The sequence below is a fragment of the Sphaerodactylus townsendi genome, linkage group LG02, assembly GCF_021028975.2.
Source record: "Sphaerodactylus townsendi isolate TG3544 linkage group LG02, MPM_Stown_v2.3, whole genome shotgun sequence".
NCBI classification, from domain to species: Eukaryota; Metazoa; Chordata; class Lepidosauria; order Squamata; family Sphaerodactylidae; genus Sphaerodactylus; species Sphaerodactylus townsendi.
The window spans coordinates 115,861,337-115,873,620 of record NC_059426.1 but is presented as its reverse complement, the minus strand read 5'-3'; the positions used below and the strand labels follow the sequence as shown (position 1 = coordinate 115,873,620).

General features: G+C 39.6%; 1 protein-coding gene across 3 annotated transcripts in view; it reads left to right on the top strand.

The window, feature by feature from the left end:
- The window catches only part of ARHGAP1 (Rho GTPase activating protein 1), a 37,517-nt gene that overhangs the window by 6,547 nt on the left and 18,686 nt on the right, over window positions 1-12,284 (top strand). For 2 of the 3 annotated variants that reach the window (XM_048483791.1, XM_048483792.1), the window contains exons 3-4: window positions 307-399; window positions 11,331-11,360. In XM_048483791.1, the coding sequence (XP_048339748.1) occupies window positions 307-399; window positions 11,331-11,360 (123 nt within the window). The remainder of the gene's footprint in view (window positions 1-306; window positions 400-11,330; window positions 11,361-12,284) is intronic. The other variant, XM_048483793.1, reaches the window with a different exon arrangement.

Below are 12,284 nucleotides of genomic sequence, written 5' to 3'. Positions count from 1 at the left end.
ATATAGCAGGATATAGTCTATTTATTTGCTGAGTTAGGAATTATGTAAGGGAGAATTTTAACTGATCACTTTCCACTGCTGGTATTCATAAATCAAATGAATTAACTGATATGCTCAAACAAATGCTGTGAATGCATGCAGTTGTCTTTTTTGAGGTTGGATAAAATCTGCTCAGATACTGTGCATCAGTTTTTCCTCTACATCCATCAGTTACCTGCTCCTTTGTCTGTACTTCTATTTCTAATTTCAGCTGCTTGAGATTGTGAGGATTTTTTTGTTAATTGCATTTTTTTCCTTTTGGTTTAGATGACTCCAAGAGCTCCCCTGATTCTGCTACTCACCTGCGGTGGGATGACCCATACTATGACATCGCTAGGCATCAGATAGTGGAAGTAGCAGGTAAAGGTTTCTTTTCATCTTCCTCTGCCTTCCACTAGATTCATTTTGATTTAATTGAATGAAGCCACACAACACCTTGATTTTCAAAGCTGCCGTGGGATATGCTTTTGACCAGAAATGGTGATATATTAAGTCGGTCTTCAAAAATTTTGTTGACATCTGCCATTAAAAGGTTTCAAGGATCTGACATCATGTGCTCACCAGAATTATTTCAAAGTTGCTTGAAGCAGCTTGCTAAACCAATGAACAGTTTTATAAAATGTATAGCAATCAGTACTGGGCTTAGTGCCAGACTTAGAGCCGAAGACCTGAATTCAAATCTCTACTCAGCCCTATAAACAATTTTGCATCAAACTCTCAGAACTTTTGTGAAGATATGTGTTGGCAGGAAGGACATATACTATCCTGAATTCTTTGGAAGAAGAGTTGTAAACAAGTGTACTAAATAAAAGGAATTTATACACACAGCAGGAAGCAATTTGTCTTTTAGGAAGGTCTTGTCAAATCCCCATGTTACTTTTTAAATTTCAAAAGAGAATAGTTAATTCAGATGAAGCTATGTCAAGAACTGTTGTGCCTCCACTCTTCAGCAATAAGTCAGGCTTGAGAGTTAGCGAAATCTGTGCTTATTGAGAAATTGTGATGGTCACACAACTGGCTGTTGCCAGGAATGGCTACCACCAAAAAGCTTAGCAAAAAATATAAAGCTGAGCTGAACCTCACCCCCCTCCCTACGTCTCCAGGCAAAGGTGGAACCTCTGCCAGACATAACTGTCCCCAAGGTCAGAAGATGAGATAGCAACATTCCCAGATGCTGAAACCATAGCACTCAGTAAGCCAAACATGTCAAGTAAGAGCTACCAGCTGCCAACGTTTTCCGGGAACATGGAAAGACTGCGAGGCAGGCCTTGACAAGAACATCTTAAAAATAAGTTTGGTAGGGACGCAAATAATGAGTATGCAAAGTCTTGGCTCATCCAAGATCTGTTTAGTATTTTTTGTATGGGGCTGCATTCTTGGTGGAACTTAGGTGTCACCAGCGTGAACAAAATAAATTAACATGGTATGCTTCTCTTATGCCAGTGCATTAAAGGGAACCTGTTTTGTGAAGATGGATATGACTGTTGACACTTATGCTGGGTGTTGCTTAATTTTTATCCTGTGTATTCGGGAAGCCTTTCTTCTACAGCACCATGGGTAAATGCAGTTCACTCTCATTCTGTCATTCATCGTTTTTCCAGAAATGGTTGATCTCACTGTTCAAAACAAGTTGTGTTCTGTTGAATTCTACTTTGGTCACTTCTTGAATTCTCAAACAAATTCAATAAAACATAAACACACGTAACTCAACCAGGGAGGAGTTAGTGGGGAAACACTAGTAACAGTTAGTGGGGGAGCACCATGCCAAACTCTCCACCCACTGGCAGAAGACAATGATAGAGGGAGACAGATAAACCTCCTGGGGAGGGAGTTCTAGTGTTTTAGCACATCTACCAAGCAGACCCTTTTTTGGGCTGCCTCCCATCTAACCTCAGATGTCAGGGATACTCAAAGCAGGGCCTCTCAAAGTGAGTGACCAGGAAGGGCTGCAACTGGTGAAAGCACCCCTGGTCACTGATGTAATCTGTTTACCCAACAGAACACCCAGGTCTAGTGCCACTCCCAAGATATGAACCTTCTCCTGTAGGTGTAGTGTGCTGCATTCACACCAGGAGATATGAAACCTTCCCCGGTAGTAGCATCTACATTTTTTGCAAATAAGTTTCAGCTTGTTAGCTCCTGTCCTTTCCAAAATTGCCTTCAGGCACCTGTTTAAATTTTCCACATCTTTCTTGGAATCTGCTGGAAATGTGAGAGAAAGCTGAGTGTCATCTGCATGTTGATGGTAGCCCAGCCCAGATCTCCAGATGACCTCTCCCAGCAGCTTTACAACTGTGCTGAAAAGTGCTGAAAAGCATAGTGTCAAAATAGAATTTTGTAGACTGTGGCCCTTTCCCCACTCACCTTTCTCCGAGGGTTGCTGCGTGCAATTCCCAGCGTGCGCAATTCCTGGCATGCGCCCCGGCAATTCCTGGCACGCGCCCCATTTCAAAAGGCGCCAGGAATTACACACGCTGAGGGGGCGCGAGAGAGGCAGCGTCAGGGCGGCTGCGTTCTCGCCGCCCCTGAGGTGGTGAGTGCATCTGGACCCCACGCTACTTGAGGAGAGTAGCGCGGGGCTTAAGGTAAGTGGGGAAAGGGCCTCTGTTTAGAAAACAAGGGGTAGAGCAGCAGTGCCCCAGCAGCACACTCTGAAACCTACCTGTAAGGTGGGACTGAAATCACTGCAGCACAGTGCCTGTCAGTCCTAATCTGAAAATGCAGTCCAGAAGGATTCCATAATTGATAGTATCAGAAACCACCAAAAGGTCCAGAAGACCTAACAGTGACCCACTACCCCTTTCCAGTTTCCATCACAGGTTATCTAGCAGGCAGCCAAGGCAATCCTAGTCTCATAACCTGGCCTGAAACAAGGTTAGGACTGATCCTAACAATTTGTCTCATTCTGGAGTCCCTGAGGTTGCTCAGTCACCGCTTGTTCAGTCATCTTTCTTAAGTCATCTTTGAGACTGTATGGTTGTTGAATAACTAGTGTATCCACATTAGGTTTCTTTAGAAATGGACACTACTGCCTGCTTGATGGCAGGGGCAGCCACTGCTTCTCTGAGGTTGCATGTACTGTCCTGTAGATCCAGTCTGTTCCACAGACTTAAGCAGCTGGAAGACAAGGGTCATACAAGCAAGGGCTAGGCCTCAAACTTTCAGTAATCTTTTAAATCTGAACAAACTGAAAGGTGTCTCACACAGCTAGACAAATCAGCACCCTGGGATCATCTGCTCCTGTCACTGCTAATGTAGAGTTCAGGTTGGAATGGATGCAGGAGATTTTGTCTGAAAAGTGCTTAGCAAAATGATTGCAGTGGGCTGCAGAGAAGTCCACCTCCTCCTGTCAGCTGAAACCCAATTGGTCCCTGACCACTTGGCAGAGTTCTGAAGGTCTACACTGTGTGGATGCTACAGTGACAGAGAAATATTGCTTCTTTGCTACCATCAGCACCACGGAATAGGCTTTAAAATGAGCTCTAGCCCATGCCTTGCCTGATTTGTCTTGAGTCTTTCTCCACTGTCACTTCTCCCTAGAGCTTTCCTCATCCACAACCCCTCAGTAAAATAAGGGGCTGCCTGGGTTGTCAGATGAGTGAGGGGGCACCTAGGAATGATTGTGTCAGCTGCTTGGGTCATTTCCTCATTCCAGAGATCCACTGGGGCATTAACAGGAGTGCTGACCAATCAGCAGAACAGTCCCTTACCTCTCATGGCCAAATGAGAGGGCAGTTCTAAGCACATCTAGTCAGAATTCTACTATGGATCTTAAGATGATGTGGTCAACACTCTTAGGATTACACTGGGAATGTGGCAGAAACAAAATTCCTCCACTGTTCCTCAGTTGGGGCTTGTGGTTATAAAGTCACTGTAGCCAGAATAAATTAGACAAAAATAACTTCATATACTTAGCTTATGTAATTCATTTGTAGAATATGATGTGCCAATAACATGTGATATACTTTTAGGATTCCGTTGCTTTGGGGAAGGTGAGATAAGAATTGTATCAGTGCATAAGGAAAACTTTTGAAAATGTTGTAGAGGATGTTTTTTACTCTCAAAATTTTGGTGATAGATTTTAAGCTATATCTCTCTCTTAGAGGAGTATGTCTGCTATCAACCTTTATAGGAAGAATATGTTTTTGTTCACAATATAATGCAAGGAAACCTATTTCCTTTTTAGAAAGATGAAAATGCCTTTCAGAAGTAAGCTGTAAAACACAAAATGCATCAAATTATATATGTTTAGTATAAGCATTCAAGGCCTGGAAGCAGAACATTTAATTTGTATTGTTAGAATTGTATTTAAAAAATTACCAGTGAAATTGAACAAAATATTGGCTTTGTTCAGTGAGGCTACCGAAAATGTACCTGGCAGCTGCTACTTAGCCAATCATGTCAGAATCCTTACTTTCTGAGTAGTTGTAAGTGTTTTGGATTTGTTGTGTCTTGGTGCTTCATAGAGCAGACATTCCTGGTTTGTCTCATTTGTCTGCCGCACATTTGTTGCCTAACTGTTTATGATCTACAGGCTCACTTGGTTAATCTCAGAGAGGGACAATTAAGTTAATAATCATGAGAGTGCTGTGTTGAAGCAGGAGGCATGAATGAATGCTCAGAATGAGGTTTGCATTTATATCTGTATGTATCTTACGCTTTCACTATTGTTCTCTGAAGGTTGCTTCCTGGACACTTGAACTGTAAACTGATAACTGATAACTATAACACTAACATTTGCCACTGAATATCAATATAACACAGGGAAAAATAAACCAATAGCAAAGTGAAGTGAAATGTTCAGAATATTCTGCACTGCCAATGACCCGTGTGCCAGATACTGCAGCAATGGCACCTTCTTTTGGTTGTGTAGTTTCTTGTCTTTTTGCTTGATGGTGGGAAATCTCTAGTCTGTGGTCAGTGAAGAAAGAACTGAGATGAGGACTGGGTATTTCTGGCAAGTAGATGACAGAAGATGGATGAAATGACAGTTGCTATATCCTGTATTTGCTTTTTAATACATGTGTTGAAAGTTCAACTCCTTCCTCCTTTAAATTTCAACATTTAAAACTACGGATTTTTTGAGGTGATCTGCATGCTGCTGCTCTGATTGCTGTGGATAGTTAAGTGGATGATTCAGTTTCTGCCTCTCAACTGCTTTTTAATGTAGCTTTGATTTGTAATGTGACTTGTACAGTCCCCGTTATGAGAATTTTCTCTACTACCAACACCACCACTCTGATGTGGCAGAGATGTATTTCTAATCTCTAGTATAGTTAACAGAGTGTGGTACATTTAATCAAGCTTCACAGTGTTACGTAACCAGATGAACCCAAACAAAGAACATTCTATAATATCTTTTGGGTATGAATGTATAATAGCTGTATTGCTGACATTTTGGATTACAGACATCTACTAGAATACTTGAATAAGCATTATTGAACATAGTTGGCCTAATAGCTGAATTGAAATCAATGTCCTAGCTCAGAATTGCCTATCGTTAGGTTTCCTTCAAACTAGATTTCTTAAAGTCACCAAAAGCCATCTTGCTGTCATATACAACCAAGAAGGACAGACTTGACATTAATTCCCCCTCTCCATTTTGAACTTCGTCCCCCTTAAAATACAAACAGCTTCAACAAGGTCCAGATAGAATGAAGCCTCAGTCACAAAGGTCAACTTTTTTCTGAAATATAACCCTGAACCAGATACTTTTACATTCACCCTTATCACAAGCAGTTGACTGCAAAAAGGCCAACAACATGGGGCAAACAACATACTTAAATACAAATAGAGATAAAAATCTACTTAATACATAACTTTAAAAAGCATACTCATGGGGGGAAGCCCTTTGATCCTATAAGAAAATTGTATAAGACCCCATTATTGTTATTTTCTTGACCACAACAAAACAAAACACAGCTATGCAGTTTCTTGAAAGGGCATCTGGTCTCCTTCATCTCTGCTGTGTGGCATTTCATCCTTAATTTCTCTTCGAATGGCAGTCACCTTATGTAACAACTTATTCTGAAATTCCACCCTCTTTTTAATCCAAAACTGAATCTTCTTAGGATTGTTCCCATCATTGGTTCATGTTGAGTTCTCCATAGGGTTAGAGTCTATAGTCTTAGTGAGAGGCGAAGAATAGTTGCTCCCATCATTGAAGGATTTTGATTTCTCCATAGGATTAGAGTCATTACTCCCCTTAAATGAACGACCGGGCAGGAGGTGCTTTATTCGCCTCTGTTTTTCTTTAAAAAAATTTTTTGTGGCTTGCATCTGCGTAGCTATTTAGGTGAAAATTGTCATTTTGTGAGACATCAGCATGGCTGTGGCGGTTCATTTGTGCATGTCTGTGTAGCTACGCGTCGGTGGGAAATAAATAATAAAAGAGACTAATCTCTGTGCAAAGGTGCGACAGCAACCCAGATTGTTTCCGTGGGCTCCAATCGCTGCCTGCATGGATGCATGTGAACAGGAAAACAGGTTACTTTATCCTGACTGCAACCTGTTATACATTTGCTGTGTGGAAGGGGCCTATGAGATGAAGGAAAATAATTCATACAATTGGAGCTGCTTATCTTTTTCATAAGTTTAGAGTCATCAGTTGGTTTCTCTATTGACCACATCCTTCTATTTCCTGTCACAGAGGGCTGTTTTACCCTCTGTCAGCAATAAGTAGCTTGACAGTCGTTTCCTGAAATACTCGTAAAGGAACAATTTGATATGGCAGTAAGAAGACTTTCATTTTTAGCAGTATTGAGGGGAGAGCAGGTTGTATAAAAATCAAATGAATTATCTTAGATCCTGACACTATTGGTAGCCAATAATAGTGGTTAAATCAACTGATTGAAAGTCAATTTGTATGAGTTGGCTCGAAGAATTAATAACATTCTTGCATGTGTTCCATTGTTGTGTATACTGGCCAATATTAAGAGTCACCTGATTGAGCTGCAGTACCGGTAAGTGATTATTCTGTGGAGAAGCATGTCCCTCAGTCTCAGCATCAGTTTGACGATTTAAGAACTTTGAAGAGAGCTTTTGTCCCTTAATTGGGTTAATATTCTCTTCTGAATGAAACGTGAAAGTAGAATATGGAGACTATTCCTTAAAAAAGTCTAATAACACCAAAGGGATAGCCTGTAGAAGCCAAGTTACTTTGTAGAATAAACGGTTTCCTTTTAAAGTAATCAAATTTGGAACACTTAACTGTAAAAAGCTTATTCTAATGAACATTGTTTCTGGTATACCAGGATTAAGGTAGCATCTCTTAGTTTCTTAAGCAGAGTTGTCAACTTCCCAAGGTATTATTTTAACTATGGTATCCAAAGTTTCTTCTATTACAGTGTAGATTAAACTTTATATTGTATTTGGATTCAGCCCAAATGTTAAAAGCTCTCGTAATAAAGACATCCCTGCTTCAAAGTAAAAATACATTATCCAGTATATTCTCCCATCATCAGACACAGTTATGGGTTGTCTAAAGAATGAAAATACATTTCTTTTCAAATTCAGTCATATATCAGTTGTCTATTTCTGGTCCCCTGGATGATCCTATGGCAATGTACTTGATTTTCCAATGTGACTTATTGAATGAGGAATAATAATAATTTAAATGGGGAATGAGGAATAATGATTTAAAACTATAATTATTGAAACTTCTGTTTTAAAAAAAATGGAGATGGAGTTATCCAGATTGACTTGTGTAAGGGGCATGCATTCTCTTGAGAAGTTATCTTTTGCCTAATCAACAGCATACTTTGGTTAACTGGAAATCATAGCTCTTTATCTAAAAAGTCATGGATTAATAGGTAGATCTACATAGTTAGTGTTCTTGTTGTGGCTTCAGAGAAGATAGACTACCATGTGCTTTTTCAGTTTGTTGTTCAGTTTGTGTCACAGGCCATGCTGGATTTAGTCTGGGAGGCCAGCTTTACCTCTGGTTTTGAGCCCTCAGTATTCGTTCACTGTTGCGAAGGGACTGGAATTCTCTGCTGTAGACATTAATTCACTCTACCATTGTTTCTAGTTTCCTCTGATCTTGTTAGTTGGTTTGGGATTTTGTTAAATCTACTCTAAGTGCCCAAATTTTTTTGCCTCCTTCTCACCTCCTCTAAGGTTGCTGTCCCATGGGTTGGTTGCAATTGCAGAATTTTGCATATGGTAAAGGTGTGATATCTTGTGTCCTTTGAAGCTGTCCTCATTTTGGGCTCAGATTTGCATTCAGACTCATCAAAAAGGCTTACCAAAAGCAGCCTCCAGAGCTCTGTGTGGCATGCTGCTGCTTGCCAGAAAAAAAATTAATAAGTGGTTAACAATGTAAGAGTGAGCTGGGAATACCCAGTACATTCCTCATTTACAATTTACAGAAGAGCAGAGTGCCTTGGAGTTATTTGCCATGAAATGGTGGATTTGCCTGCTTCTCTGCTGGATTTTTTTTTAGTGTTAACTGAAAGGGTAATTGCTTTCATTATGATTGATAGATCTGTTGTCACATGATGTGTTTCAACTGTACTTTTTCACAGTTGTTGGAAGTGTGGCAAAACCTTCATCATGTGTTCTTCTGGTTCTCTTCTGAAAAAGTGAGAGAATCTTGTAGCATGGGTTGTAATTTAGCTGTGAATGTAATTTGACAAACCAGTCCCCAGCTTTTCAAATTTTTATGGCACAGTTATATTAAATGATTTCTGTTCCACCCCTCTGATAGCTGGTATATGAATAAGTTCCAAACTCATCATTGTGTGCACTTTCTGTGCATTGGAACAAAATATGAAGTGAGGATTGGACAATCTTATGCAGAGTTAATTCATTCTGAGCCCTTTTGTTATAATAGGTTTAAATTGGACTAACTCTGTGCAGGACTCCATTGCTAAACACTAAGTTGCAAGTAATCAAAAAACGAACTTTTATCTTTTATGAATGTAGTAGTAACTGTCTGTTCGATAATAAAGCTGTTAGTAGTTTCATAGCAATTGTGCTTTAGATTCTATATTTAAATAGACTCCGTTAGTTTATTTCAATAATGTTTTTAAGCATAGGGGTTTTGTTTAAAAATTTGCCTAGCAAAATATTGCCTGCTATAATAGTTCGGTTATGTATCTCTACTTGATTTCCACATTTTTGTGTTTCATATGCTTTATACAACACTTTCATATTTTAAAGTTTTTGGTTCTTTTTACTGCCTTGTTTCACAGCAGACTTAAAAATCTGAACCCTGTTGCTTAATTTAGTTCTCCCTTGCATTTTTGCATTTAAGTGTAAAGTTACACCATAAAATAAGGACAATAATATGAGCTTTTTGCTGATGACATTTCTTGATACATTTGAAATGTCATATATAGAAGTTTCAGGAATATTGTTTGCTTTCCTACTGATGCATAAGAACCACATGTTCTACTGTAATACTCATACTTTCACTCTGAGGATTTCATGACAACTTTCTATTCTATAACACTCTTATTTTCTGCCCAGTTACTCACAGTGAAATTAATGTATTGCTTCCTTTTTGTGGTATGTCATGTTTCCTTATTCAGTTAATGTGTCAGTGCTCATACCTTCCACCATCTGAACTGGCTGCGTCTGGCTCCATTTACAAATCCAGATGGTGCTGTGAATTGGCTGTTGAAACTTATGTTTCATAATGAAAAGTGAATTGTTGTTATGTTGGATACCATCGTCTTAAAAGAATTTTAGCAGAACTGGGTATCTTTCTAGCCCAGACAAATTCTGATATTTGGAATGTGACGTTCGTAGACATTCTGTGGAGATAATTTAGATTTCAGTTTTTTATTGGCTGTTGAAGGATTGCCGTGTTGTGTTGTAGTGATAGATTTAGGAAAAAGAAAAGTTACTGCACAATCTTAACCAGAGATACGCCCTTATGAGACTGTTTATTTCAGTGGACTTAGAATGAGAAAGGAATGACTCTGTGTAAGATTGCACTGTTAGCTTCTCATCTGCTATACCCCTTTAGTCCCTCTCCCCATTTAAACACGGGGAAGCTTAGGCTAGAGTGCTGTGGGCATTGACTCTTCAAGGATATGTGAAAAGGGATTTTTTCAAGGCTTCAGTGTTTTACTCCAAGTGAGTTCAGTTGCCCAAATGTAGTGTAGTGAAAATGATGGTGGATTCTTTTGAGCTAAAAGAGCTTTTTGTCTTCTACAGGGTGGCACAGATACTAATGATAATGAAGTGGGCAAGTGAACACCAGAGTCTAAACTTTCTTTTGCTTTGTAAGTTAAATCTGACTTCGCAGTGTTAAAAAGACAACAGGGGCAGGTTGCTGTAGGAGTCCTCCATTAAAAAAAAAACTCTAGTGGTATAACAAAGCCATACTTTATGTCAGTGGTTCTCAACCTGGGGGTCGAGACCCCTTTTGGGGTCGAACGACCCTTTCACAGATGTCGCCTAAGACTCTCTGCATCAGTGTTCTCCATTGGTAAAATGGATAAATGTTAGGGTTGGGGGTCACCACAACATGAGGAACTGTATTAAAGGATCGCGGCGTTAGGAAGGTTGAGAACCACTGCTTTATGTGATTGGCAGGAAGATGCTTTTTCTGTCAGGAATGTCCGTCGGAATCCAGCCTCCTACCCTGTTTCCCCTAATATAAGACATCCCTGAAAAATAAGACATAGTAGAGGTTTTGCTGAAGTGCGAAATATAAGGCATCCCCCGAAAGTAAGACATAGCAAAGTTTTTGTTTGGAAGCATGCCCGACGAACAGAACACAGAAAAATAAGACATCTCCTGAAAATAAGACATAGCACATCTTTGGGAGCAAAAATATAATATAAGACACTGTCTTATATTCGGGGAAACACGGTAGCTAATGTTGCTTTTTTGAAGATGAGCTCTGTTGGGGAGGGCGGGGTAGAAATAGAAATATAAAATAAAAAAAATAAAGGATGGATCCATGGGTCCAAAGGATCTGTACACAGGTGGAACAGCAGTTGTGATTGTGGAAGTATGGGAAGGCAGTTTCTGTCTCTTCTCACTACAGCCCTCCATGCTCAATTCTTCAGCCATCAAAAGAAAACCTTTAGGTGATACATAGGGCTTCAGCAAGGAGGAGGCAAAGATCTCTTCTGCAGGCAGAGCTCTGCTCATGGTTCTCTGGATCCAGACCAATAACTACAGTGAGTGATGAAGGTAATCCAGATATATTGTTCCATGTTTGTACTTGTGTGTCCATATTTTTTTCAGTCAGCCTTTAGGATCGTTCCTTTGAAGGGATTTGCTTCAGTTGTTTCAGTTGTTATGGTATAATGTTGCTTTTTTTGTTCCTCTAGGACAGGGTGCGTTTGATGGGGCCCGGCCAGGTAGGTGGAGTACTTGGTACTCTTGTCATTGGCACTTGAGATCATGGCATTCTTCAGCATGACTGTGGCTGGGTTATCTCAGGGAAGCCCAAATTCTGCAAAGCTGATGGCTGCATAAGCATACCAGAACTTCAAGGTCATACTTCATGTGCATTTTGCAAAGTAGATTGCAATCATGCTTCTCTTCATTTTAAATTGGTTTAGCAGTAAACGACACCCTATCTTCTGCCTAGCCTCTCTAAATTGGATTATTCTTCGAAGTTCTGTGGTACAACTCTAGGTGGACTTTAGCTTTCAGGCATCACTTTGAGTGTCCCTGATTCTCATTGTTGGTTTCGTCGTCCTCTTACTTTTCCTGGATGGTGATGGGTATTGTGGCCCTATTACCTTGCCTCCAGCCTCTTGTTGTTACTATAAATAAATTATAAATTACCAATATAAATTAAAATCCCTTAAAATCACAAGCAGCAGCATCATTGACCCATACTAAATAAATAAATAAATAAATAAATAATTCAATTTAAATAAATTGAATAGATTAAATTGATTAAATTGTTAATGTGGAATGTACTTCATATACTCATTGGGAAAAATTCATGGGATATTAGATATCTAATCTCAGTTTGAAGCTAAGCATGGTATGCCTGTTTTGTTTTATTCCCATTATGACATTGCTGAATTTATCAAAGAAGGGATAACTCTCTTTGGGGAATTTGGAGGCCTTTATCCTCTGACCTTGCAATAGGCTACTTTGTTTGTTGAGAAGTCCATGCAAATGCTGATGGTTATCTCGCATCTGCCTCAGAACCATTAATTCAACTGGTCTGCTTTCTTCAACATCTCTTCTTGAAAGTAGTTGCTCTGCTTATGTTATACGTCAGTATCCCTGTCCTTGCTGATTAGATGCAGTTGGTAAGTTAAGTA